Source organism: Alternaria arborescens (genome assembly GCF_004154835.1).
Source record: "Alternaria arborescens strain FERA 675 chromosome Unknown contig_59, whole genome shotgun sequence".
NCBI lineage: Eukaryota > Fungi > Ascomycota > Dothideomycetes > Pleosporales > Pleosporaceae > Alternaria > Alternaria arborescens.
In genome coordinates, this window is record NW_021167914.1 from 1 (window position 1) to 26,603 (window position 26,603).

Sequence of the window (26,603 nt, forward strand, 5' to 3'; positions counted from 1 at the left end):
TGCGTCAGCTGGTAGCTCGCGATGGGCAAGGCGCTGAAAGTCAGCAAAAAGAGCGTATTGCTGTGGTGTTTTAATGTAGTTGACGATACCTAGGAGTACGCCTAAGGGCCCATCGCGCCTCCACTCGCTTATATACTCGCTTTCAGCAGTAATCTCAGCGGTATCGTTGTTGTACGAGGCACTGTTTTCTCCCCAGAGGAGCATCTGGCCGACAAGGTTAATTGTATGAGGACTACAACAGAGGCGGCGATGGCGTGGGTTGAAGCCTATTGTTAGCGCAATTGCGTCTATCGCGGTGTCGTTATTGCTTGCGTTGTCGAGTACGAAGTAGCCAATACGTTGAGCGTTTATACCGAACTCTTTCAACGTTTAGATAACAACCTTTGCCATCCTATGTCCACTGTGGGCGCCTGTCAACTGCGGCAGCGCGATAGGTAAGTCTACAATATCGCCTTGCTTGTCAACGTAGTGGGCAACGATACCCAAGAACCCACGCTTGCCACCCTTTGTCGTCCAGCCGTCAAAACTTATGTGTATCTTGCTCTGTGCCCGCGACAGTTCTGTGACGACTTGCGGCCGTAAGTAGTCGTACAGGCGCATAACGTAACGAGAGACGCTGTTGTGGGACGTCCACAGTGCCGCTTCTGCTTAGACGTTGGCTGACGATATTAATTGTCGAAAAGCTAGCGATTCAAACGTAGACAGTGGGAGGTTAGCTTCAATAAGCCAGCTAACTGCGTTAAGCCGAAAGCGCTGGGAGTTGAAGCCGGAGAGCTCGTTCGCGATACTCTAGCTAACCCGATTGCCAGTAAGTACTTGTTGGAGGACACTTATCGTTGTAGAACGAGCTGTTACGTGAGGTGGTTAGTGGCCATGGCCGCGTCTCTTCTCTCTAAGGTGTCGATGGGCAGAAGACGTTGAGTTTGTTGTTTCGTATACCTTCGTGACGCCGAGGTCAATAAGCTTATGCTCGTAACAATAGCGGCATACGAAATATATGCGTTGAGGATTGCTTCGCAGCGCGACGCGCTAGCTGTAGTTATAGACCTAGCTTTTCTTGTGACGCTGCGACGCTATAGGCTTCATAAACTGAGGGAGACAATCCTAATTAATGCCATTGAAGTTATCCTCTAACTCCTCGTCTAAAGCTGTATTGTTAGACTCGCTAGTTGCTATCGTTGCCTCCTTGCTGCCCTCGGTGGGTGGGTTAATATACTCCTCTATTTGCGACTCGCGCAATTGCGCTTCGAAACTTAATACCTAGGACGCTTTAACCAGGGCTTTACGGGGCGACGGACGAGGTGACGATTAAGGGCTTTTAATAGGTATAGCTTAGCTGTAGGTGCTGCTAGGTGTAGGTTTAGGACGCTTTGTTGTTAACGCTGTAACAGCGTCTTTGGCGCGTCTCTTCTGCGGCATAACTGCGACAAGGATATAGCAATAAATGCAGAAAGCCAGCGGCAATACAGCGGCGCGTAGGCGGTACGTGATACAGCTGAAAAGTACGTGTTGTGGGTGGCGTTGTGTATACAGAGTTGTACGGTTACAATATGAGATAGTTACCTAAGTAGCACGAGATGTATTGCTTAGCACCCTCTATCGTAACTACTAAAAGCAACTACAACAACGCAACAATTAATTAAATTCGACAGCGGCAATTAAATTGTAGTTGTCTGTTTGTGAGATACGCAGCGCAATATACTGTAAATATTGTGTTGTAGTTGTACAATTGCGCAGTTAAAACAACGCGTTTTTTTGTTATTCACAACATCTACCTTTACCTGTAGCAACAACTTTAACACTATAGATATATACAGTAATATTAGGCCTACAATCGTCTCTACTACGCCTAGCAAGCGGTAGTAGAGGTGTATAATAGCTACTGTATTTGTACTTACTAGTGCTACAGTGTGTCGCCCACGGTCGCCTGAAGCAGGCAGCCGTCAGCGACACACTGTAGTATTAGGAGATTTTTTTTTGCTGTATTTGAATCGCGGCAGTAATAGCTCTATCGTGAGGTTTTTTTGTATATATATATGTATATACAGCGTTGTTAGGAATTTTTTTTGTATATTAGTTGCTGACCTTAACACTAAAAAAGTATCGTGTGATCGCTGCTACGGCAAACCTAACAACCTCACGCGTAGGCCTTAGCTAATCAAGCCAATTAAGCCAAACAATCAAGCTAGCTTACAGCAGCTTGGCTTGATTGATTTGTACCTCTACTCCAGCTTGGCTTGATTGATTAGCCAGCTTGATGCGCCAGCTTGATAGCGATCAAGCTGGCTTGATTGTTGACAAGTCTGCTCACTTGACGAGCTACATTGGCTAGCTTCCGTGCGCTGCTACAATACATGACTTATCGACCCACTGCATGAAGAACAACACACATCCAGAAGTGAACGACGGCCGACCACTGTATCCTCCCACATGTAATGCTGATCCTCCGTATATCGAGCTTCTCAAGATGCACTTACCTTATATAGCAAAGGTACATTCTCGCCTAAGTACAGCTCAATATCAGTAGCCGAAAGATTTTGCGTTAACTCCAGGAAATCTCCTAAGAGTTTCTGTGTTTCTGGCCGTGCCGCACTCTCCGAGAACGCATTGGAGTCGGCTAGAGTGTTCGCGATCGGCGGTCTACTTGCCACATTGATAGCGTTCTTGTTCAGCCCGATGGCCCTAGTAGAATAAAGTGTCAAAACCTCGAGCATATCGTCGATATATGCCTTCATCTCGCGCTCGCTGTCAAACGCCTTGTTGATCCAGCCCATACGCTCAGCATCTTCTGCCAGAATGTCCTTGCCAGTGAGAATATATTCCATTGCGCGTCCACGACCGATCAACCGCGGAAGGTACTGGGGCGCTCCGCCACCAGGGAGGTAGCCAGTAGCGATCTCGGGCTGTCCGAAACGTGAGTGCGATTTTACGGCGAATCGCATATCGAGGGAGAGGAGAAATTCGTTTCCGGCTCCGCGGGCTACACCGTTGACGGCACCAATTGTTACCTGCGGGAGATTGGTCAGGCTGTAGAAGAGCTCGACGGATCTTTGGGAGATGGTCGGGTCTACGTTTGTTAGCATTGTCCAAGAGATGGAGAACTTGTAGCGGAAGATGGGGGGATATAGCTGAACGGAGGCACTGCTTATGAGGGGCACTTACCGAGCGGCTGGCTCAGCACATCGAGATGGGCTAAGAAGTACTTTGGCACATCGCTCGTGAACAAAATGGCTTTCGTCTCGGTGTCATTTTGCAACCTCTGTACGATGTCCGTCAGTCCTTTCAAGGCATCCTCACCCCAGACGTTGATTTCTGAGTCAGGATTATTGAAAGCGATCTGTAGAACGCCTTGTTTGGACTGGTCGGTCCGTAGGCCTCGGTAGGTAGGTAGTTTGAGGGCAGCAGTGGTTGAAATAAGTAGCAAAGTGGCCCATGTAGGAAGACCTTGACGGAGCATTATGGCGAAGTATAAACGTGTGTTTATCTCCACGATGGAGGACTACTGTTAGTCGCTTGACTGTTTTGTTGTGATTGATTTAGCGAAGTCTACGTGATGTACCGCCCTTCTTGTACTCGTCCGAACGTACGGAAGTATTCTGTGGATTCATAACATCATCTCATGGTACTGCAAGGTTCGTAGTTGATGAGCGACTCACAATTACCGGATTACCAACGCCGCTAGCGATGGCATAATCTCCTGCAAATGAGGAGGAAACCGTTCAAACGGATTTTTGGACATGAATGGCGTGATTTCCGAGCGATGTCTCGTCCTTGTGTCGCACTTGGAACCAGTAATAGTTGGTATGATTAGAATATGATGAGTATCAAGTTTGATTCCGGATCACAAAATACTAAACAGCAATCGTCGAGACTTCTTGGCGATGTAATCACCAAATTCTAGATCCACTGTACCTCCTTAGGGCCATGCATGATGTAATTACTCATCAAGAGAATTGAGCTCAGTCATTCCAGACGGCTCGTAGCTCAGACATGTATGATCACCCAACAATTATCAAGCTTCATGGGTCGCGGGGTCAGATATCACCCCAATAGATTGATTGGCGGAATTCTGGAGAGCGTATAATCAAGATTATCTACTACATGGGAGCTATGGGAAGTATAGGCCTCCTACGGTGAACTTGAGAGTATCAACCTTGCGATGTGACGAACAGCTCCGAGTTCAAGGCGTTCAGGTACACGTCGTAGTAACTGGATTTCGGTAAGTGCTGCAGTTCCACATTCGCCACGGCTTGACAGTGTAGACGCTTGAGTGTTTCGCAGGCCCTAAAACTGCTAAAAGGCATCATGCGGTTGTCGATGTTACGACCAGCAAGCAGCTCTGCTATCTCCATGGCTACTCCGGCAACGATGCTGATCGCTAAATCATTTGCTATAAATACAGTAGCGAGGTCAGTTGAGAAAGTCAGTCCAACCGAGTGATCTATTTGCACAATTGAGCTCAGAGATATTATCACAGGATCTCGTAGGAATTGAAGTCAGTATCTTGTCGGCACTAGCTATGTAGTAGACTGTATTAAGATGGCGATGAGCTCTTGGAGTTATCGAAACTGAGCATATTTGAAGTGCGCCGGGGTCAGAACAGGCTGTAGTTCGCCACATGCGTACAGTCCCATCATCATGCCAGTGAAAGGCTGACCAACGGGCGGATTGCGTGTCATGACCTGAGTATCGATGTCGCCTAGCCATGTCCACTCAGTCTTCTGCTGCGGACCATCGTCGGCTTGCCGGTATCCGAATCGGTAGCTTGTGGCAGTGCTATCGATCACAAGCTTCACCTCGCCCTGCTCTGAGATAACATGCTCTACAGTTTCCAGATCCGGCCGCGTAAGCTTAACCACGCGTTGCTGTCGACCATCGCGATCTGTAAGCGCGATACCAATGCTGGCGTAGCAAGTATGATTCCACCATAACACTGTTCCTGCCTCAACACGCGGCACGTCAGGCTGGAAATCTATTTGAGTCTCCCACACCACCGGCCAATGCCTTTGCTTTCGCAAGAACAGCGTTGGACATGTGGGCATCGATAGCGTGTAGGGACTACCATTCAAAGTAAGGTAATCGTGTCGCGCTGTCAATGAGTAGTCTTTCCTCACAGGTGTATCTACGTATGCATTAGTAGCGTTTCTCAGAGCAGCTTCTGAGATGCTCACTCTTCCGATACCACCCAAGACCGAGTCTGACACCACTGAAATTGTCTTTCCAAGCCTTGTCCTCATCAAGCATGTACTTGTTTGGTCCGCTCATTTGCAAGGTGACTGGCCTTCCCTCGTTGAATATCGGCCAGTCATTCTCCCAGCGAATCGGAAGTAGCATGGACTCGCGTCCGAAAACTGACGTTCGCCATTCAGCACCTTCCTTCTTCGGCCGTACGCCTAAGCACATGGCCCACCATTGGCCTTGGGTATCCTCAACAATATCACAATGACCAGTGTTCTGGATCTCATCGTCTGTTGTGTTGCGCCAAAGTGGGTTGTGTGGTGCTTGTTCCCAAGGTCCGAAAGGGCTCTCGCGACTCCGGCTCACATATTCGCAGTGCCCTGATTCAGTACCTCCTTCCGCCGTGAAGAGATAGTAATAGCCGTTCAGTTTGAAGAGGTGCGAGCCTTCTGCAATACCTGATTTAGACTCCCGGATCATCTTCGGTGTGGATTTCAAGGTGCCCGAAGCAAGGTCAATGGTAGACACGTGTATGGCAAAGTCTTTCAGTTTCGAATCCGAAAAGCGATCAACCTTCCGGTAAGTCGAAGAGAGATACACCTGACCGTCATCGTCCCAGAAGAGGTCAAAGTCGAAACCAACCTGATCAAAATACACCGGGTCAGACCACGAGCTCTCGTTCCAGATATTGGTGGTTTTGACATAAAAGCCACGTGGCCACACACGATCGTCGTTCTGCGGTCTGTATCGATCGAAAGAGTTGGTAATGATGTAGAAAGTGCCCTTATGGAACCGAATGGTTGTTGCCCAGACGCCACCTCCTGGCTCCGGGGTTCTGATATCGAGTTGAGACCTGCGCGTGAGTGCGTGGCCGATTAGTTTCCATTTGATTAGGTCTTTGCTGTGATATATGGGCGCTCCGGGAAAGTATTCGAAGGACGAGGTAACGCAGAAGTAGTCGTCGCCAACGCGGATGACAGATGGGTCTGGGTTAAAGCCTGTGAGGACCGGGTTGGCGAAAGTACCCATGGTTGAAGCGGCCGTTTCTTTTTTGGTCTCGAGAGTTTTAACATGGGATGAGGCTCAAGATATTGAGTACTCAGGCTGATCTCGATGCGGCTCCAGTCTTCCGTTACGCGCCATATGCCGCGCAACCTGTTGGGCCCAGGCTGCTATTGCCACGGCTGCAACCATGTTGACGGCCGTGCAGTTGCGGCTCAAATCGCGTGTGAGTACGATGACGAGTTTTTCCTCGAATCACAAAATTTGCGGGTGTATCTCATGATGTTCCGGATCCTCGGGGTAGCTGTGGATCGTAAGAAAGGCTCGGGGGAGATGGATGAATGAGGGGTAAGCTTGGCGGGCTAAAGGCATTCCTTCACGGGCGAACGTCGGCAAACCTCGGGCATCTCAACAGAAACAACTCACATCTATCCCGCGACTCGAGCGAAAACCCAAGATGCACCCGCACCAGCCTGCAAAAGCTTTAGAATGAGGGTTCCTTTCCTTCTACGGGAGAACGCAGGCTAAGAACGCGTTGTGCAGTGCTAGAAGCTTACCGCCATGCTCGCGACGCGTCAAGACATCACCACATTTGGCTGCTCAAACCAAAGACGAAACAAGTATGTCACGTGTCGCATAAAGCTCGCAGCATCCGTTCGGTACTCGCACGAGCTGCATCTCGACAAGGCCACCACCACATGACCGGATCTGGCGTGGCGCTGGCCTCATGTCGCTCGAGCTTGTCTCAACATCACTGGCGCACTGAAGGTCTCGTTGATACTATGTCACGTGTTGTGGATCATGATCATTCGGCAGCAACTTGGCTACATTAAACTACGGTGAAGATTGTGGTCTTTACCGGTAGTCGTGTTAGCGGTGAAGCGAACAGAATAACATCAGTAAGTGACCGCCATGCCCCCAGGAAGTTCCGTCAGCCAGTCGCCACTCACACCAACATCCTCAACCGCCTGCTGTGGCTTCTTACACTTCATCGAGTCTTGTGCAGACTGGATCTTTAGCACTTGACAATTAGCATTGGCACATTTGCCGCTGGGCAAAGCATCCATGGCCTTCTGTAGCGCGTCACCCTTCCAGCCAAAGAGGTAGTCACCGTGTTGACCGTAACCTGTACTGTTGCAAGTTAATCACCGTTGTAAAAACATGAGGGAGAGCACTCACCCGTCACCAAAGCTGTACACAAATGGCTGCCTTCCAGCACCGTACCAGGCGTTGTTCTTGTACCGTCCGGTATCCCACATGATCTCGTACATTACTTGTGGGATGGCCACAGGATGCGTACTAGGGCAGTTTGGAGTACCCAGACCACCGCTATTCGAGTACGCGACGTGGCTCTTGTGATCCGGGGAATCGAGGTTCTTGCCGTCCCAGCAAGAAGGGAAGATGATAGTCGCCCTAATTCCACCAGGACAATACTTGTTGGGCAGCTCCGCAGTATCCTTCGCATCACATGGCGCGAAGCCCTCACCATTTTGCAAGCATCTGTGGCAGATGCTTGCCCTGTTGGGCTTCTTGGCCATGGGATCGCCCGCAATCATGCGAAACCCTGGCTTGAAGGCAGTCATCTTATTGTTCTTGGCAGAGTACGGCATGTAGTATACCGTCATACCGCCATCCTGTTGGAGTCCTACGTTGGCGAATTGGGGTACACGCTGGAAAGTACCGTTCTCGGGGGATTTGAAGTACAGCGAGGCAGTCCAGTAGTTGCTGAAGTCCTCGCTATACGTGCAGGATGTACAGGTTGAACGAGTTGGAGGATCAAAGACGCCGGGCTCCATCTGCAACACGTTAGTGAGTGTCTGGCTGACGAAACAGGCGGGTCGGGCCGTACAGTAAGGTTGAAGGAATTTCCTCCGATGATCTGATGCGTGTGTGGTGAGGGTCGTTGACCAGGGTTCACCAGCGGATCAGCTCTCTCGACGGTGAGTTGCGAACATGCAAAACGGAGCATATTCTGTGCAGCGACGCTTTGCGTCAACAGAGCGCCGGCGGCGATGGTGGACCAAATCATGGCAACAATAGTATTTCGAATTACTGGACAGTTGCGAGAAATACCAAGTCGATGGTTCGACCGCTTTTTAAGCCAAGCAGCAGACATGACAGCAAGTGTACACTGGTGGCTACTATCATCCAATATATTGGAGTGTGACAGAGGCAATACCTCTTTTCTTGCTCATGCCAATGAGAACACCGAGAAGTCTGTAGTCGCACATCTTGTGACGTTCATTCAGCAACAAACCTGTGGCGATCTCCCGACTTGATCATTTGGATGAAGGCATTAATTAACATCGAGTGTCGGCAGTTGCAACGATAGTACCGAAGGCAAATCACGACAAGCTTTTCGCTTCTTAGATTACCGACAGGCTTGTTTTGGTCCCAACCGATCATGGTATCAGCGTAGTATTGATTGCTGTAACCATCGGCATGTATAGAATATCGGAGGATGAGTTCCAAGCCGAGGTGTACCGGGAGATGATTTTGGGAATCCACAGAGGAGACGGCACCTAAGCAGGCAACAAGAGTGATCGTCTTGCTCTACGACGGCCATCAGCCTGCACATTATCATGATAAAAAGTCTCAAAAACTACAATGAGCTTGGTCGTATGGTGCCCTCGGCCGATGTTGCTGCTAATCCGGCTATGGCTGCCGGATTGGGCATTTTGCGGGGTGAACCGAGGATCTCCTCATCAGCCTGGATATCCGAGAATCTGGGATATATCTCAGTCACGCGTACAGACATCGTGTGCTTTTCCAATTCAATGTTCAGTCTTCCAAAGCCAATGGTGTCGCATATGCCAGCATGATGCAACAGCCATTCTCTGCTTCCTCCTCAACCGCTGGCTTCTTCCAAGCTCTTCCGGTACTACCACCACAATACACCAATACATCTTCCCTTCCAGAAGCTCTCCAGTCTCGATATCCGGACTCTTTGCAGGCCTCGGACGATAAGGTCGTCGTGCGAATATTGGATCTCTACTTACCACAAAATGCAACGGAAGCAACCAAGCATGTACACCATCTAGCACGTCTAGCGTTGAAGCCATCTATCTTGAAGTATGCCACGGACGCGGAGACGAAACATCCGGTACTACGACCACTCTCTACATTCGGTGCAGAGAACAAGATTGATCCTTTGTGGACGACGTCTGGGTGGCAGAACCTGAAAGAGATTGGATACCAAGAGGGGGTGGTCTCGGTGGCTTACGACAAAGCTCATACCACCTTCAACAGGCGTGTGCAACAATTTGTCGGAAACCATGTATGGAGCTCGACTGGTACCATGACCGGGTGCCCTCAAAGCATGACTGATGGCGCTGCGACACTGTTAGGCAAGCACAAGAATGATTCTGACGGGGATCAATCAGGACGAGGCGAAGTACTAAGAGAAGCGTACGATCGACTTTGCAGCCGCGACCCGGATGTGGCTTGGACAAGTGGGCAATGGATGACGGAGCGATCCGGTGGCAGTGATGTATCCGGCACAGAAACATTTGCTGCACGTATGACATCGCAGGAACTGGCTGAAGATAGAAAGATGGGAAGAGACCGTGATGCAGTCGGTATGGAACTAGGCCCTTGGAGGATACATGGCTTCAAGTGGTTCAGCAGCGCAACAGACTCTGAGATGGCTGTACTTCTTGCACGTACAGACAAAGGTGGCTTGTCGGCGTTCTACATACCCATGCGTCGAAGGGTGGGTACTCGATCGCTGGATTCCGATTCTATGATTGGAGAAGCGCAGCCTCAAACTGAGCTCAATGGTGTTCGCATCCAGCGTCTGAAGGATAAGCTAGGAACCAAATCACTGCCAACTGCCGAGCTCGAACTGAATGGTGCGCGCGGATGGCTCATCGGTACTGAAGGCCAAGGCGTCAAGGAAATATCCGCTATCCTCAATATCACGCGATTGCACACTGCAGGGGGCAGTGTTGCGAACTGGGGACGTGGTTTGGCTATTTGCCGTGCCTATAGCAAGGTACGCAAAGTTCGTGGTGGATTACTCCAGACCAACCCTGCACATCTGGCGTGGATGGCTGGAGAGACGGTCAGATACTGGGCTAATACGCACTTCACGTACCTCGGTGTTGCCCTGCAAGGCGCCCTGGAACAAGATTGGGACAAAATGGTTGCAAACACGAAAGCAGCGAAGTTGATACCAAATGATAACACTACGGTAGCGGCTTTGTTGAGATTGCTGCTGCCTGCGATGAAAGCCCAAGTCAGTGTGGCATCCGTTCATGGGTTACGGCAATGTATGGAATGCCTCGGTGGTGTCGGATACTGCGAAAACAACGAAGACGGCGGCTTGATGAACATTGCGAAGATTTATCGCGATAATCTCGTCAATCCGATATGGGAAGGTACCGTCAGCGTTATGGCTGAAGACGTCGTTCGAGTGCTTACTGACAAGCGGTTGGGCGATGGTGATATCTTGAACAACGTGTTCGTGCCATGGATCAAAGACTTGCTCGACCAATGTTCGTCTACCTTCCATGATCAGGTTTTAATCGTCGAGGATATACTTCAGGCTCTCAACAAACTTATCCATAATGCGCAGAAAGAAGAGCTCCTATACCACGGACGAGAAATTCTCGAACATCTCATGGTAATCGTTAGTGGTGCCATGTTGATGTACGATGCGCAAGCCAACCCAGATGCTGTTGCACGAGAGATTGCAGTACGATGGATTCGCATGAATGCACACTCTCCGCAAGAATACGCACGCTCTCAGGATTGGAAGATTTCGTCATGTATGGACAAGCGTATCTTTCTTGGAACGCCGGACGTCGACTTGGGAGTGTCAGCAAAACTCTAAGTCAAGCGCAATTTCGAAGGACATCCGGCCATCCGTAGTACCCTGTCAAAATCAAATAGGGCTTCGAAGTGATTGCAAAGTAACTTCGGCCGATACTTGCTTTGTGTAACTATTTGAAGTTGCTACTTCGTTCTGGATTAGCAATGTGCCGGATGTCGCGGCAAAACTTGCCCTTGTGGTTCGTTCGGGGTGTTTCCAACTATCATGGCTTCCCATCTGATCACGCAATCATCCTGGGGACACCTGCACTGTCTTATATCCCTCAGGAATCTTTAGACATAGACGAAGAAGCCTATACCTCCTCGCTAAATGTAGTATGTACATGGCTGGTACGTATCGTCGTTCTGAGAGCAACGGTTCATGACCACTTGGACGGAAAGTTCCGTCTTTCAGAAAACGAATCAATCTCAGTCGATAGTGTCGCGCGAATTTCAGACTTGACGAAAAACAGTTATAGTTGAGAAGTTCAAGGTTGAATAAAGAAAGACAAGTCGCTTCGCCAAGTGAGGCTACGGGAGTCCGTCAGCGCGCCTCCCCGCATTCTCCGATGCGACTTCCCGGATGGTGCCCGCCACCACCACAATGGGTCTCCACTTTCAATGCCGAAAACAGTAAAGCTTCACAGTTGCCACATTTTCGAAGATAGATTTAGTAAGAGGTAGGAAGAGGAGGTATGCGACGTGTCACGCCTTATCGTGCTGTTTGATAGCAAGTTCTGTGGACAAAGGAGAAGAATAAGGCCCTAGAATCTGTAAAGACGAGTGCAGGCCAGAGAGGAAAGGTCAACACTCGTCAGAACAGTCGCCTATGGTCCGGCTGCAGCTAGGGTCATTATGCACTATGTACGAGCTCATCGATATGGCTCTAGGGCATCAGCCTTGTACCTCACATCATGCAGGTTGTGGGATCGGCGGGTTGAGAAACTATACAGGGGACCTTTCCTAAAGTCCTCCCGACTCCATGCATGCGTTTGATAGCGTTGATAGCATCTGCCGGCCAACCATTGACCAGCCGAAGCTTTGCCAATGCCCGTTGAGCAAGGATTCAAGAGTACACTACGGAAGTGCGAACAGACCCAGTCGCCTCGACTTTCCCATAATCTTCATTTCACTACACTATCATTCGCTGATCTAGCTAGATTTGGCAGTAGCTGACACACCTGATGCGTGGAGAGAATCAATCTTGACTGCTGATCGCGCATGAAGTGATATCTCACCGCATTGGGATCAATGCCGAGCGGTGCCTCCTCCGCGGTCTACCAGGCATTGATGAACCATAGACCGCGAATACGCCGAGTGCTCATGGGACTATAAGATGGCATCCTCGCTGCAGGTTCATGCTGGACTGCTCAATATCCAAGTAAACAATTTGCGTTAAGTAAAGCAGCTTCAAGATGGCGATTGACCACAGCAACGTTGAGCTCATACCTGGCACGGAGATCGTCCAGGACAGCTCAGCACAGAAGACTTTGATACCCACGCCCTCTTCTGATCCCCGCGACCCTTTGAACTGGACCCGGAAATGGAAGCGTACGTTGTTCCTCACCACTGGGTTTAGACGTTTAGACTCCGCTTACAGCTTTCGCAGTCATGGTAATGGCCTCGCAATGGCTCTTCACTTGGATCTCCGTCACCGGTGCTCTGTCCATTGCGCCCATGTTCCCTCTCCTGGGTGCGCAGTTCCATCTCAACAACAACCAGTTGGCTATGCTGACTGGTATCACCGTCATCACACTCGGTTTCGCCAACTTCATCATCGTGCCGCTCTCCAACATTTTTGGTAGACGCGCTGTCAGCCTGGTATTTTCGGTACTGATTCTGTTGTCATGTGTGTGGCAGGCATTGGCAACCAGTCATAGCAGTCTGCTGGCGGCGCGTGCCGTAAACGGTCTGGTCTGTGCGACGAGCGAAAGTATCCCTGTGCAGATGATTGCCGACGTCTTCTACCAGCACGAGAGAGGCCTCTGGACCGGAGTTTATTTGTGAGTGATGCCTGCTCCACACCGTTGTACAGCATTTAATATGTCATGTAGCACTGGCTACTTCATGGGAGCCTTCCTTGGTCCAATCATGGCGGGATCTATGGCAGCCCACTATGGGTGGCAGTCATTCTTCTGGCTAGAGACGGCGTTGTCCGGTGTTTCCATCATCCTCATCGCACTCACCTTTCCTGAGACAAAGTACCATCGCGGTAACGCGATGTTCATCATTCATACTGGTAGCGACAACGTCAGCAGCGACGGCCAAAGCAATCTTGAGAAGCAGGCGACGCAGGCTGGCATTCAAGACTCCGAACGAAATTCGCTGGAGACACCCACTGCCGTGCAAGGGCGCCCCTCACGTGCGCAGTTCATGCCGTTCATGAAGCCAGATGCTCGGTGGAAGATGTTTGTTGTGCGCGACACTTGGACGCCGATCAAAGTCTTCTTCAACCCAATCATCCTATGGGCAGGGCTGATGCTTGCCGGACCAGCTGATATCCTCCTCTTCTTCAACCTCACAGAGTCGCCAGTGCTCGCCGCACCACCTTACCTTTTCAAGCCAGACCAAGTTGGCTACACAAATTTCGCATTCGCAGTAGGTGCACTGTTTGGTCTGGCGACGGCAGGTCCATACTCCGACTGGGTATCTGCTCGCGCAGCGCGTAAGAACGGCGGTGTACGCGAAGCGGAGATGCGACTGCCCGCATTGTTCATCTACATGATCATTACCATGCTCTCGATAATCCTCGGTGGCGTCGCATACCAGCAACAATGGGCATGGGGTCATATCGTCGTTTGGGGCTATGGGTTCGCCGGCCTTAGTGTCACAACCGTGCCCACCATCGCCATCGCATACGCGATCGACTGCTACAAACCTATCTCCGGTGAGATTATGGTTGTCGCGACAGTCTGCAAAAACTTCATCGGTTTCTCGTATAGTTACTGGGTTTTTGATCTTGCCCACGGGAGCAAGAATGGGTGGATCACCCCCGCCATGGTAATTTTCGCTTGTGCGATGGGGCCTGCGCTGTTCGTCTTCCCACTGTACTTTGGGTTAGGCAAGAGGATCAGGCAATGGACGAAGGATAGCGATGTCCATCGCATGGAAGAAGTAATCTAGATTGTCAGTGGTGATGGACGCGTTGACGCGTCGGGATCGGCTCCGTAGCTCATTTTGTTCGTGCCAAGGATGATGTTGCGCGATCGCTGTCTTAGGATAGCATAATATACCCAGTTTTCTTATCCTCGAACTCTTCCCTCTCTAGTGCATACACTCTAGTCTTTGTGGTCGAAGAGCTCGATGGTGAAGATGAAGCATCGTCCAAGTGGATACATTCTAGGTGGTACTGTCAATAGTGGGTCCCAGAATTGACGCTAACCGTTGACGTCATTCCAAGTTTTCCACCAGCGGGCATCGCCAATTAGTCTGAATCATCAATCAATCCGCATCCATACGTCAATCAATATTACTCGCATCTAAACATGTCCATTTCTAGCCTCCAAGACAAAGTCGCGATAGTCACCGGTTGCAGCTCCGGTATCGGCCTAGCAACTACACGTTTGTTCCTCGAACGAGGCGCTTCAGTGTTCGGAATAGACATCGGCGAACAGCCGCAGAAGCTCGCTGAAGACTACTCAACATTCACCTTCTATAAGACTGATCTTACCGAATCGCAAGCTGCTGAGCATGCTGTAGCGAAGTGCGTCGGCAAACACAACCGCATCGATGTCCTGGTCAATTGCGCGGGCGTGAGCGATGGTTGGAGCAGCGCCGACACGATTCACGAAGAAGAGTGGGAGAGGGTCATGTCTATCAACCTGACAGTGCCTATTCGCATGATGAAGGCTGTATTGCCAGCGATGAAGGAACAAAAGGGTGGCTCTATTGTCAACGTTGGAAGTAAAGCAGGAACTTCGGGGGCGAGTGCGGGTATTGCGTACACTGCAAGCAAACATGGTCTGGTACGTACAAAACCCCCGGCCGCAACACCTTACAATAGTACTGACAGTGCGATAGGTGGGTGCTACAAAAAACGTTGCCTGGCGATTTCACAAGGAAGGCATTCGATGCAATGGCGTGCTGCCTGGCGGCGTTGCAACCAACATCGCATCATCAGTGCAGATGGAGCACTTTGATTCTGCTGGCTTCAATGCTTTCTTGTAAGTCTTGACCGAAATTATATATGTTCTGCTTTGCACTTACTAATAAATGCAGCCCTATTGTGCAAATGCATGTATCGAAAGACAGCGAGGGCACGCCGGTTCCTTACATTGGAGTGGATAACGTGGCGCGCGGCATTGCTTTTCTGGCTTCAGAAGAGTCGACGATGATTAATGGGGCAATGATACCGATTGATAATGCGTGGTCCACTATATAACATGAGGTTTCTACAGGAATAGAGTAGCTGCATCAGTAATTTAAAGCCGGCTTCATGATATCATACCGGTGCTAAGACACCACAATTTATTCGTCAATTACAATTCCCGTGGTATCAAATGTGTGGATGTCTCTAGGTTCTGAACCTTTCGCCTTGCACTGCTTCAAACCATCGCGAACCTATCTCTGACTCGGATAGTGGCTGTTTGGGGCGATCGTTTTGCTTCCCAAGCTCTTCGCCGATATAACGACGCACAGACAGCTCTATGTTCTAAGGTTCTTCGTTAGAATTCGTTCTCTACGTGTCAAGTTCCTACTTTCCTTACTAAAAAGCTCATGGAGTGTTTCTTTTTCCAAATGCGGACTACTCGAGGAATGTTTCTCTGGTGACCCAGCTGCCTTATAGTCGTGGAAAAGCCCCGGTGTCAAAGAAATGCAATTCAAGACGGTTTGACATGATAGCGCCAAAGCATTATCGTACTGCGCAACAGTGGACTTCAACCCTATCTGGTAGCTGTTGGGGCAGTGAGATAAACATATATATCTTGCGCTGGCTACAAGACTTACAGGATCTTCTTTGCTCCGTGGTAGCTGACTGCATACGCAAATGTTCCTAGTGGGAAGTCGCTTCGATGAACTCCTCGGCTTTGTGGCGGAAATTGAGACGTGCTTCTTGAATAGAAATCTGTAAGGGAGTCGGGAAGGGTGGGATCATGAAAGGTGGTCAATCCTGGGTCGGTAGGGTCGAAGGTTTCACCGTAGTAGCCGAGCCATAGAACACTCGTGGGAGTTAGCCATGTTCGCTTGTGAAACCACTCTAGCAATACACACTCCCAACTTTGTAGCCGTTTCTGACCAAGGTTGCTCCATAAACGTGACATCTGCTCTTGCAAACGCACGTCCCAATCTATGTCATCTTCCATAATTAGTGCGGTTGAAAGTCGATTTTCGACAATGCTGTGGACAGTCAGCTACTGACATCAATTGGAGACCTCCACTCACGTCCTGATAACATTGAGGTGACTTCTCCAGCTTCCTCGTGTGCCATTACTTGCTTCGTTTTTCGAACCTCCCTTGGATGTTTTGAGCAAGGCACCTGTGGTCTGTAGTGCAGAAGGACCTTACATATACCAGGGCTACTTCCTCGACTTCTTCTCCTTTCACAGCCCTTGAAAAGTCAAGCTTCATGTCCGTGGCCGCTGCCATCAGTTCCAACGCATCTCTGCGATCAGTTCGGAATGGCAGATTGATGACAAAGATCTTTTCAAATCCAAGTGTTTGATTCACATCACGACCATGCCCTACTTCATAGCGAGATGACGAGTACTGGGATTTGTAGGATTTAGATAAGAGCGCGTAAGCCCATAAAGCACAAAGGAGCATAAAGAAAAATCCAAGTTTGAAGTGCATTTTCAACGATTGGTAGCTTAATAAGAACCGCAACTGCATACAGGAAGTACAAAGTGTTCAAGAAATACACCAAAACTATGAGCAAAAGATTTTTCTCAAACAGTGTTGTGCCCAGCTTCTAGTGCTAATTCGTCCATTAAATCAATAAAATCTCAGATTGCTTAAGGAGACGCATACTACCTGAAAGCACCAATCACGTCTTGGCAAGATTACGGATGTCGAATCAGTATGATTAGCGGCTGACGATTACGCGGGTTTGTAAGGTTTACATTTACTGGATACGGAAGTTCCGTTAGGCGGATGGTAACGGGAATAGTAATCGGGTCGTGGATCAGATCAACTGCTGCCACGTTCACTACATGTAAGCCCCGAAGTCGTTCCGTTTGGGGCTCTTGCGCACCCAACAACAGCGGAAGACTTTCATAAATTCATTCCGCCTGGTTTGAATCACTGATTGTGGCTTACCGCCTTATCTGCAGCCTCGTAAGGGGTATGCCATCCAACCTGAAATAGACCTTTAATCTCGAACATCCCAAACTTCCTTGCCCTTACATTCTCACTTCCATTGTTGACTCAGGCTTTCAAACCACTCTTTTCGTCTTCAACTTTAAACTCACTACCGCATTCTTCAAGAACATGCGCCTCCCTGTTTTGAGGCCAACTAAACCTTCGCGAGCGAGTTTCTTGAACTGCGACGAGGCTCATGCTACACGTTACCAAATTTTGGCTACAGATGCGAAGTATGAGGATCTCTTCACCTTGACTGAAAAGGAGAAGAGAGTAATCCAGTTCATACCACTGGCGACGCTATTGCCAATTGCTGTGAGCTTCTACTATTGGTGGATGCAATACCACTATCTGTCAGCTCCAGACCGTGCTCCTCTGAGTACAGTCTTGATGGCCCAACGTGGCTACGTGATCCTGGATATGATCACCAATGGTATCTAGAACCTCCATCTCCCCCAAATGTGCAAAGCCAACCTTCCTAGTACCCGAATATGTCAAGAAGATACTGGACGCTTCGGCAGTTGCAAAAGGTACATGGAGACCTCGATTACGTCTGGTAGGCAACAATGTCCCGTCAGTAGATATCGCGATAGTATGCTGCAACGAAGACCTGTCCGTGATACTCGATACGGTGAGAGCCGCTTTGAATACAGATTGGCCGAGTGACAGGGTCCGGATCATTGTCTCAGACGACGGAGCTCAAAAGAGTGTTGCAAGGGGTGTGCAACGTCTACAAGAGCAGTACCCCAACAGTCACCTCTTCTACACGGCACGTCAGAGGACTCCTGCAAACAGTCACAAAGCAGGTAATCTCAACCACGTACTCGAGTACACGGCAAGACTTCCAGGAGGCCAGGCGCCATTCATTGCGGGATTAGATGCCGACATGATCCCTGCGAGACACTGGCTGAGAGCACAATTACCACATCTGCTCGGGGATCCAAAGATGGCATTTACCTGTCCACCATCTTGCTTTTATAACGTTCCCATGGATGATCCCCTGTCGCAGTCACTCTTCGTCTTCCACAAGTTCGAAGAGACGATAAAGGATGGAGCAGGCATCGCGTGGTGCACTGGATCTGGTTGGGTCATGAGACGGACAGCCCTGGCCGAGATAGGCGGCTTCCCTTCGCAATCACTAACTGAGGATGTTCTTTGTGGCAATCTCCTCATTGGCAAAGGCAGGCAAAGCTACTTGTGCTGAATCTAGCAAGTCCTAACTAATCCACCCGTAGGTTGGCGGTCAGCATACGTGAAAGAAGAGCTACAGTGGGGTCTTGTACCAGAAACATATGATGCACATGTTCGCCAACGTACGCGATGGGTATGTAGATTGCTGTGCAACTCTCAAGCTTGTCACTGAAAGCTGACTTTGAGCGATTTGACAGAGCACCGGCGGCTTTCAGGCAGGTCTAATCATGAAGCTGGGTCTCTATGGAGATCTTTCGGGCGGTCTTACCGGCTGGCAGCGAGCGTACACTTTTTGGTATCTTATTCACAACGCGACAGCCATACTGAAAACGCTGGATGTCATAAAAACTCTAGTGATGCTTCTGGCTGGTTGGCCTATCGTCATGTATACAGGAACAGAGCAATTAATTGCCCTTGTTAGAGTTGCATCTGCAGTTCATGCTTTGCTCTTTGTACGCCAATGCTTGATGGCCTATATCTGCGGTTATGGAGCCAGCTGCCGAGAGCTACTTTGCGCACATTTTCTAAATCCATGTAAGCTGTCGATGGAGCATACTTGATAACAAGACTAACGTCCGTATAGACTATGCAATCAACCATTGCAAGACGTTCTTGCTACCCAAATGGCTCGGAGGGTATCCCAACGCTTTCTTCGCCAAGTTCCGGTCAACGGGAAGCTTACCTGACGAACTTCATGAAAGAAGCCGTCTCCGCAGGGCTTCTCTCGGAAAGCGTTCAAGGTCAATCCTGATCAAAGACGGTGGAATTTTTCATTTGTGCATCGCTTTGGCGTTAGTTGCGGGGATCTTGAGCAACCTCAAAACGGCCTCGAATCTTCACGGCCTCGCTTCAAGGGACGCGTTCCTTTACCTTCTTCCACGGATACTATGGGTGACTACTCTCTGGCCTACGTATACTGTGGCTTTCTTCCAGCCGTTTTACTACGCCATTTGTCCTCCAACAATGCCTGATCGGGAGCTTTTGCTTGACCGTGATGCTGCAGGTGTTGCTTATCCCACCGAGCGGGCCAAAAACCCAAAATCTCCAGTTCGAGGACTGGGAATCGAACTAGTCAACACTGTCTCTGGACTCTGGGCGATAGTTTTGCTCCTCTGGTTCTGGTAACTCACGAACATTATCATAGTGGGCAAGTGTGGTGACAGCGAAGGCATGGCGCACAATTATTACTTTTGGATGGAAAGAAGGCCGATTGCTTCTTTGGTCTTCACTACGCACTGCCACGACTACGCCACAAACCCCACTCTCTTGGCTTATGCCTTACCTGTCTCATCATGACATCTCCTTTCTCTCCACACAACCACTTTCTTAACGATGCTGTTTCGAAGCTCACACCCATAATCCTTTTGCGAGGTACACGACGAACATGGCAGATTCCAGCGCCGCTTTCGTTCATGAGCCGATCGATCAGGCTGTTCAGGAAATCAGGCTGATATCCATCATTCCCGAAACAACAGGACTGATCAGCTGCAACCTCCAGCATGTGAACCTCCAGTCCAATCCTACTCCCGAATACCGCGCTTTGTCTTATGTTTGGGGTCCTCCATCGCCCGTTCAGGAGATCCTAGTCAACGGCCGCCGCTTTCTCGTACGGCAAAGTCTTTACGATTTTTTGAACGCTTTCAGAGATCGTCTATACAAGTTTCGAGGTGGTAACGGCTACGAAGACGAGGTTCAGTGGTTGTGGATAGATCAGGTATGTATCAACCAGGCATTGACTGGAGAACGCAATCATCAGGTCAAGATGATGTCCGACATCTATCGAAGAGCGACCTATGTCTACGTCTGGTTAGGCAAGTCTAATGGTAATACGGAAGCAGTCATGAAAGGGTTGAAATCTAGCTACAGACACTATCATGGTCCTGAACCCTTGATCATAAGCTCAAAAACGTCCAGCGAAATGAGTGGGGGCGAGACTTCGATGCAAGACAAAGATGTGTTTTCAGCACCCGCGCTAAGGCACTTCTTCGGCAATCCATATTGGCTGAGGTTATGGATCGTTCAGGAGATCATGCTAGCAAGATACATTCGCGTCATATGTGGGGAGACACTGCTTTCATGGGACGAACTGAAACGCTTTTGCACGTCAACGCTACGAAATGCCTATGTGGAAGGAAACGCCTACTTCGATGAAAATGTCTCCTTGGATGACTTTGTGCCGTTACAAGTCAGGTGGCTTACACATTATGCCTTGTCAGCCAGGCACTACAGCTATGCAGAATTGCTTGCGACGTTCAGTACGAGCCAGTGTGAAAACCCTCAAGATAGGGTATTTAGACTACAAGGCCTAATATCTGACGCTAAACAGGCTGAAGTCGACTACGGAAAGCCAGCGTCTCAGATCTTTGCTGAAACCGCCAGAGCATTCGTTGACAGTGCAAATTCCATGTCTCAAGCCAAGTTCAATAGGAGTCTCGAACATTTAGACTACAGTGGAGCGAAGGATACCTTGTTCAGCGATGCTACTATTATCCTGATGCAAGAAACTGAGTACGATCAACGCCTCCATCTTGTGAACGTCTTGATGACTCTGGGAGACAACATGGGCATGTCTTGCTCTGAACAACCTGATGCGAAGGAGATGGTATTGGTTTTGGAAGCGATCCGAGCGATGTGGCAGAAAGTGGCATGGCACTGTGAACGTATGTCGCCTGACGACTTTAAGTTTGCCTGCAATATGGAGCATGGAGCTCGCACTTCACCAGATCCATTTGGAATCGACCTCATTAATGAATTCTTTGGCCTCGAACAAACAATGAAGAACCTGTATGATAATCTCCGGTCTATCGTTAGGGAGTTGGTATCGAACATGCTCTATGGTACTGAGGTAAGAACGCACGCTTAACACAACAAGACCACGCTAAATTTCACAGCGACCGTGGGATATGCTGTACATAGATATGCCGTGTGTTGAGCTCCTACCCTATCTTGCACAAAACATTCTGACCTGCGAACAGTCGTACGGGAGGTAGATTGGTTAAAAGATTGTCTGAGGTTGGCATGTTACAGAAACCAGATGAACCTGTAGGTTAGGATGTCACGATATTCCAACGCCACAGGGTCTATACCCCCCACGCCCCGGTAGCCTTGGAGGCAACATCTCCATTCTCACTATATTATTGCCTGGGCGAGATTCCTTATCACAGGACTATTGATTGTCTTGGTGAGTCGGAGTCGGAGTGAGGACCCGTACCAACTTCGGCTCGGCAGGATATGTACCGTGGTCACAGCAGCCTCGCCAAGTCCACGCCAATCACATAGGTCCGACTATATATGTACATCGTCTTCTGAAAGGCCGAGATGAGGTCGAAGGGTCGGTGTGCAATAAGGGGATGTACATCAGCACCGGAGTCAGCACACTATGAGGGTATATATCGTACAACGCCTCGCGTTCTATACGGCTTCTCACGTAAAGTCGTATACCACCAAAGCTTGACTACCTTCGCTCTTTTCTCGCAGCACAATCACATTCTGCTCGTCGAAACCAACCCAACCGCGACTAACGGAAGAGTCGTCGAACCCCTGGTCTAGAGCGAATCGCAAGCCTACCTGCTGCCCTGATTCATCATCCTGTGTATGCTCCTCACTGGCTTTGGAAGGCTGCACACGAACACTCAAATGTCCGTTTCTTGAGCGCCTGCGGTTTGCCGAAGAAGTCATGCCACCCTCCAAGTCCCATACCCGGAGCTCGTCTCCTCTTCTACTCACGGACACGGCCTTGCCGCGCATGCCGACATGAGCACCAGATATTGAAGATGTATGGCCCCAGAGACGGTTGCCGGAGCTTATCGAAAGTGCCTGCGATGTGGACCGGACGAGGTAGAGCGATAATGTGTTGTCGGGATGTGCGACAAGCAGATACGGGTGGGAATACGACATGGAGGTGGGTTTCGATCGACTCGGCCCGCTCGGTACAGACGCTTCTCTTGCGCTGTTGGATGAAGGCGATGGCGGCAGCCTGTCGGACGAGGTCGAGCGATATGCAGAAAGTGTGAAGGAGTGCTCGTCTGCCGCAGTAGCTAATCGTGACTCGATCAAATCGCCCTTGTGTGACAGTATCAGTTCTTGCACGCCAACTGTCCAGCCAGATAGATAAGTGGGCAAGGAGTATGCGATGGCGGCGGTCATGCTCGTTGCTGTTGTTCGTAGCGAGAGCGACACGGGTGGCCATGCTGTGTTGGAGCGTAGGGAGTATAGGAGTTTGGGTGCGTCTAAAAGGCCAGTGGTGCCTGGTATGCTCTCGAAGGCGTATAGTGAGAGTAGGTGGTCTTCAGTCATGGTGACGAGGTAAGGCGATGAGTATGCGAGAGCCGATAGCATTCCGTTGGTCGATGGCGGATGGGTAAAGACATTTGTGAACGTCTTTCGGCTCGTCCTTTGGTCTATTCTGAGAGCGTATATGGAGAAGGAGCCATCCTCGAAGCCTACAACGACTCGTTCTTTATCGTCGCCCGTGTTGTTAGCGTCTGTAGCCATGGAGGTTGGCAATCGAGCTGTATCTGTATCACCAGACAGTTCGGAAGACGCCAGCAATTCCCTGTCATTCTTCGAATCCCACGCTCGGAGGCCTGACATGGAATCGGCGGCGTAGATGATGCTGTTGGACATCATGACTAGCAGCGGCGGATCTGGAGGCCTTTCGGCGACCACGATCTCGCTGACGGCGCATTGTCCCTGAGTCCAATTATGCCGTAGCCGATATTGTTGCTTCCAGTTGGTTTGTGTACCATCCTTGACCAGATAGCCGTCGTCTAGCCATTTGGACAGGCGGGAGGAGTAGTGTAGCCGATTAGGGTTCGCAGGGCCCTTGATGCCCGGGATGCGCGATGCTCTCGGCAGGACGAATGTGCGGTAGTAGGCGGCTTTCCATAGTTCCGAGTCGACAGAAAGGCGGCTGAACTTCTTCGATATCCTATTACAGTCAGCACATGTCGCGACTCGGGGGAAAGGGCTGTACCAACCTTTGGCATACTAATAGCGAGGGTACTGGCACGAATGACAATACGCGCACGAGAAGTTCTTCGCTGAGCTTTGATAGTCGATCGGGATTCAGGAGCCGCTGTACTTTGGCTGTATGTTCGCCATCATCTTCCCCATCGCGCGCACGCTTCATAGTACCTAGCGAAGGGCTGCCGTCTCGGCGGCGAATGCGCCTCGGGACATCGTGTCTTATCGTTATCGCTCAATGTCCGAGCGTCAGCCCGTGACTTCGCGTTCCACTAGCGCGTGACTTTCGCCATTGCCGCCTAACACTACAATCACTGCCACGACCCATCCCAACATCAAATCGCTCCTTGCCGCATCTCTCACTTGATGCATTGTCGACCTGATCAGACATGGCAGACTTTTCAGCCTGGATAGAGCAGAACAAAGGGCTCTGGACACGCGTGTACGATGAGGTCATTCAACCTGATCTGGAGAAAGAGTGGAAGAAGAGTTCGTATGTCCAGTCGACGCCTTGGCAATCGCTAACTGTATATCAGGGGAAGACAATCATAAGAAGGAGTTAGAGCAGAGTACGCGTTTCAATCCAACTCTGTCGACGCGTATTGACCAGTTGTAGAGGAAGAGAACCAGCAGATACTATTCGAACATCTAAACGATGAGATTTTGAAAACTGCCCATCTTGCCAAGGAGAATGCGCAACTCAAGGAACAGCTCGAATCTGCCGGTCAGACTTACCAGGATGCTTCTAGGATTGGCGCCCCAGGTGCGTCCGAGGAAGAGTATCGCCACCTCGTCGCCGAGAATGAACAGTTGAAGCAACAACTCAAGGCGCTTGAAGACACAGCTCCTCCGTCGCCAGACCATGAGACTTCCAAGGAATCCAGAACGAATGCCTCCGAAGAGGAGCATCATGACCTTGCCGAGCGATTCAGCGAATTGACCAAAAAGTACCGTGATATGTCTCATAAAATCAAGTACCTAGAGAGGAAGAACGCTACAGTCATGCAGAAGAACAAGGATATGAAAGAAAACGTGCGCGCATGGCAAGAGTACGCGGATAGACAATTTGGAAAGCAAAAGGCAAAGAGTGAGGCTAGAGAGGATGGCAAGTCTAACGTGGCTGCTGTTCACCTTCTTCCTGAGGACCGACCTCACATGCCCTCCAGTCCAGGCTCTACAGCCACTGTCCGCACGCCTGGATCACTCGTCAACCCGGATCGCTCTTCTCCTGCTGCTTCGACTTTGTTTCCGCGTTCAGTCGTGGGAACGACAAATCGGTTGGCCTCCTCGACGACGGCTGGTGGAGAAGATGCCCAGAGTCCGACTACGACCATCACTCCAAAGGCTAGCATTCGGCTGGAAGATGCCCAGCAACATCAGCATCAACATGATGATGGCATCGGTCTCGGTGTCTCATCACACATTCAGCGCATAATATCTGACCACGAAGGCCACCGTTCAGCGATTCCAAGCTCTAGTCAGACAACCGTAGATGAACCCGAACAGTCAAGAAGCATATTCGAACCGGCCGTGGACGCAGATGATGACGACGTTCCCCAGTTCGTTTCTGAGCGATCGCTAAAACGAAAACGAGAGCAGCCGTCAAAATCAAGGTTCGAGATACACGCAGATCACTCCTCAGATGGCACGCCTGTAAAGCCTCATCGAGTGAAGGAAGAGCCGCAGAGTAGTCCACCAGTTTCCTTCTTGATGATGGCTCGGACTGAGACGATGGATCTTGACGAACCTGCGCCCCATGGACTCAAAACGCCGCGCCAACCTCGAACGCGACTCTTGTATGACGATGATGCTGCAAAAACACCTCATCAGCATAGGCCGGACAGCACACCGCTAACGCAGGCCATCAAGAATGAGAACCTGGATAATACTGATCTGCTTGGTCTCTACGGTGAGACGGGTGATCTTCAAGCTGTTGGAGGCATCCAAGCAAGGGCTATTAGTGAACCGGTTGAACCAACTCAAGTAGAGGATGCCGCGTTGAGGTCTCTCGATCCTAACGTAGTGAGCAGTGCTTCGGAGGAACCTCCAAACAAGCGCTCAAGACAAGCCAAAGCCTATCAAGCCAAACATAACTTTTTGGCAGAGTCGGGCGAAGCGCCGCCTCCGATGAGCGATGATTCGTCGAGATTGCCGGCTAGCACAGCTCGAGCGCAGATGAACCAGAGATTACAAGCATTGAAGAACCTCCAGACACCAGACAAGACTTCACCGAAGACACCCAAGTCAGGATCGGTGAAAATCAAGACTGAGCAAGTGGCAACCCCGCCCGCAAGCTCGTCACGGCCCACCTATACACCCTCCAGCAGTAGAGCATCACGTAACTCAAAGTCGAAAACACGCACGACGCCTCGCGAAGATTTGACGCCAGAAGGTCCTGTATGGACTATGAGAGCTCCTGAGACGCGTACCAGTGCACGAAGGAACCGCGTACCGCCACCAAAAGAGAAAGAGCAATGTCTCCGCGATAAACCAGTGAGCGCGCTTAGCGTCAAGGACTTCAAGCCAAACCCAGAATACAACCAAGGCTACAGCTACGCATTCTCAGAGACTGTACGCAAGCGAGGAGATCGCATGTGCCTCCCTGGCTGCACCAACCCGCAATGCTGTGGCTCCACCTTCCGAACTTTTGCCCAGGTCCAAGCACCGCTTAGCTCGTCGCAAGAGGAGGAACTGCTCGAGGATTACCTTGGCGATGCATACAGCACCATGCAGCTTACGCAGATGTCGTCTGAAGAACGACAAGAGCTTGTCCTGCAAGCCCGGACAAAAAAATTGGCCAAGGAGTCGGGCAAGCATCGTGAGGCGTATGAGCGACGAAGAACACCGCCGGGCTTCTGGAGAGTCGACTTCCCGACCACGCAGGAACAGCAGGAGGATAGGGAGCGTGCCAAGGAGCAGGATAAAGCAATCGTGCAAGAGCGCTGGTTGGAAGCGCATCGAAGGGGTGGGAAGTGGATCTTTAGAGATGAATAGGTTGGGGGGGCCTGAGGTGCCTCTTCACGTGTCACGAGATATGTTGCTTCACGTTCGATAACAATCATAGGCACTTCCACGTATCATGGTGTTATCTAAGTTTGTTTCCTGTCGTGGGGGCTATCGATGTCTTTCCTTGTCCGATCTGCTTACACAACGCAATC

At 50.2% G+C, this 26,603-nt stretch overlaps 11 protein-coding genes across 11 annotated transcripts; 6 read left to right on the forward strand and 5 right to left on the reverse strand.

Moving 5' to 3' along the window:
• Window positions 1–369: 369 nt before the first annotated feature.
• On the reverse strand, window positions 370–600 carry AA0111_g11834 (hypothetical protein; the record flags this gene model as incomplete). The annotated part of the gene is made up of 1 exon (XM_028645744.1): window positions 370–600. One exon carries the CDS (start codon window positions 598–600, stop codon window positions 370–372), a length of 231 nt encoding a protein of 76 aa, XP_028500565.1.
• A 1,862-nt stretch (window positions 601–2,462) lies between these two features.
• On the reverse strand, window positions 2,463–3,457 carry AA0111_g11835 (hypothetical protein; the record flags this gene model as incomplete). The annotated part of the gene is made up of 2 exons (XM_028645745.1): window positions 2,463–3,067; window positions 3,163–3,457. The coding sequence occupies 2 exons, from the start codon at window positions 3,455–3,457 to the stop codon at window positions 2,463–2,465; spliced, it is 900 nt and encodes a 299-aa protein (XP_028500566.1).
• Window positions 3,458–4,559: 1,102 nt separating this feature from the next.
• AA0111_g11836 (hypothetical protein) lies at window positions 4,560–6,207 on the reverse strand (the record flags this gene model as incomplete). Its single annotated transcript, XM_028645746.1, has 2 exons — window positions 4,560–5,122; window positions 5,172–6,207. 2 exons carry the CDS (start codon window positions 6,205–6,207, stop codon window positions 4,560–4,562), a joined length of 1,599 nt encoding a protein of 532 aa, XP_028500567.1.
• An 869-nt stretch (window positions 6,208–7,076) lies between these two features.
• On the reverse strand, window positions 7,077–8,209 carry AA0111_g11837 (hypothetical protein; the record flags this gene model as incomplete). The annotated part of the gene is made up of 3 exons (XM_028645747.1): window positions 7,077–7,311; window positions 7,360–7,976; window positions 8,030–8,209. The coding sequence occupies 3 exons, from the start codon at window positions 8,207–8,209 to the stop codon at window positions 7,077–7,079; spliced, it is 1,032 nt and encodes a 343-aa protein (XP_028500568.1).
• Window positions 8,210–8,998: 789 nt separating this feature from the next.
• Window positions 8,999–11,014, forward strand: AA0111_g11838 (hypothetical protein; the record flags this gene model as incomplete). The annotated part of the gene is made up of 1 exon (XM_028645748.1): window positions 8,999–11,014. The coding sequence occupies one exon, from the start codon at window positions 8,999–9,001 to the stop codon at window positions 11,012–11,014; it is 2,016 nt and encodes a 671-aa protein (XP_028500563.1).
• Window positions 11,015–12,407: 1,393 nt separating this feature from the next.
• Window positions 12,408–14,115, forward strand: AA0111_g11839 (hypothetical protein; the record flags this gene model as incomplete). Its single annotated transcript, XM_028645749.1, has 3 exons — window positions 12,408–12,543; window positions 12,602–12,995; window positions 13,047–14,115. The coding sequence occupies 3 exons, from the start codon at window positions 12,408–12,410 to the stop codon at window positions 14,113–14,115; spliced, it is 1,599 nt and encodes a 532-aa protein (XP_028500564.1).
• Window positions 14,116–14,477: 362 nt separating this feature from the next.
• On the forward strand, window positions 14,478–15,373 carry AA0111_g11840 (hypothetical protein; the record flags this gene model as incomplete). The annotated part of the gene is made up of 3 exons (XM_028645751.1): window positions 14,478–14,957; window positions 15,013–15,155; window positions 15,211–15,373. 3 exons carry the CDS (start codon window positions 14,478–14,480, stop codon window positions 15,371–15,373), a joined length of 786 nt encoding a protein of 261 aa, XP_028500539.1.
• Window positions 15,374–17,719: 2,346 nt separating this feature from the next.
• AA0111_g11841 (hypothetical protein) lies at window positions 17,720–18,493 on the forward strand (the record flags this gene model as incomplete). The annotated part of the gene is made up of 1 exon (XM_028645752.1): window positions 17,720–18,493. One exon carries the CDS (start codon window positions 17,720–17,722, stop codon window positions 18,491–18,493), a length of 774 nt encoding a protein of 257 aa, XP_028500552.1.
• Window positions 18,494–19,864: 1,371 nt separating this feature from the next.
• AA0111_g11842 (hypothetical protein) lies at window positions 19,865–21,343 on the forward strand (the record flags this gene model as incomplete). The annotated part of the gene is made up of 1 exon (XM_028645753.1): window positions 19,865–21,343. The coding sequence occupies one exon, from the start codon at window positions 19,865–19,867 to the stop codon at window positions 21,341–21,343; it is 1,479 nt and encodes a 492-aa protein (XP_028500553.1).
• Window positions 21,344–21,903: 560 nt separating this feature from the next.
• Window positions 21,904–23,611, reverse strand: AA0111_g11843 (hypothetical protein; the record flags this gene model as incomplete). The annotated part of the gene is made up of 2 exons (XM_028645754.1): window positions 21,904–23,410; window positions 23,460–23,611. The coding sequence occupies 2 exons, from the start codon at window positions 23,609–23,611 to the stop codon at window positions 21,904–21,906; spliced, it is 1,659 nt and encodes a 552-aa protein (XP_028500540.1).
• A 223-nt stretch (window positions 23,612–23,834) lies between these two features.
• AA0111_g11844 (hypothetical protein) lies at window positions 23,835–26,439 on the forward strand (the record flags this gene model as incomplete). The annotated part of the gene is made up of 3 exons (XM_028645755.1): window positions 23,835–23,934; window positions 23,982–24,014; window positions 24,062–26,439. The coding sequence occupies 3 exons, from the start codon at window positions 23,835–23,837 to the stop codon at window positions 26,437–26,439; spliced, it is 2,511 nt and encodes an 836-aa protein (XP_028500551.1).
• Between the last annotated feature and the right edge of the window lie 164 nt (window positions 26,440–26,603).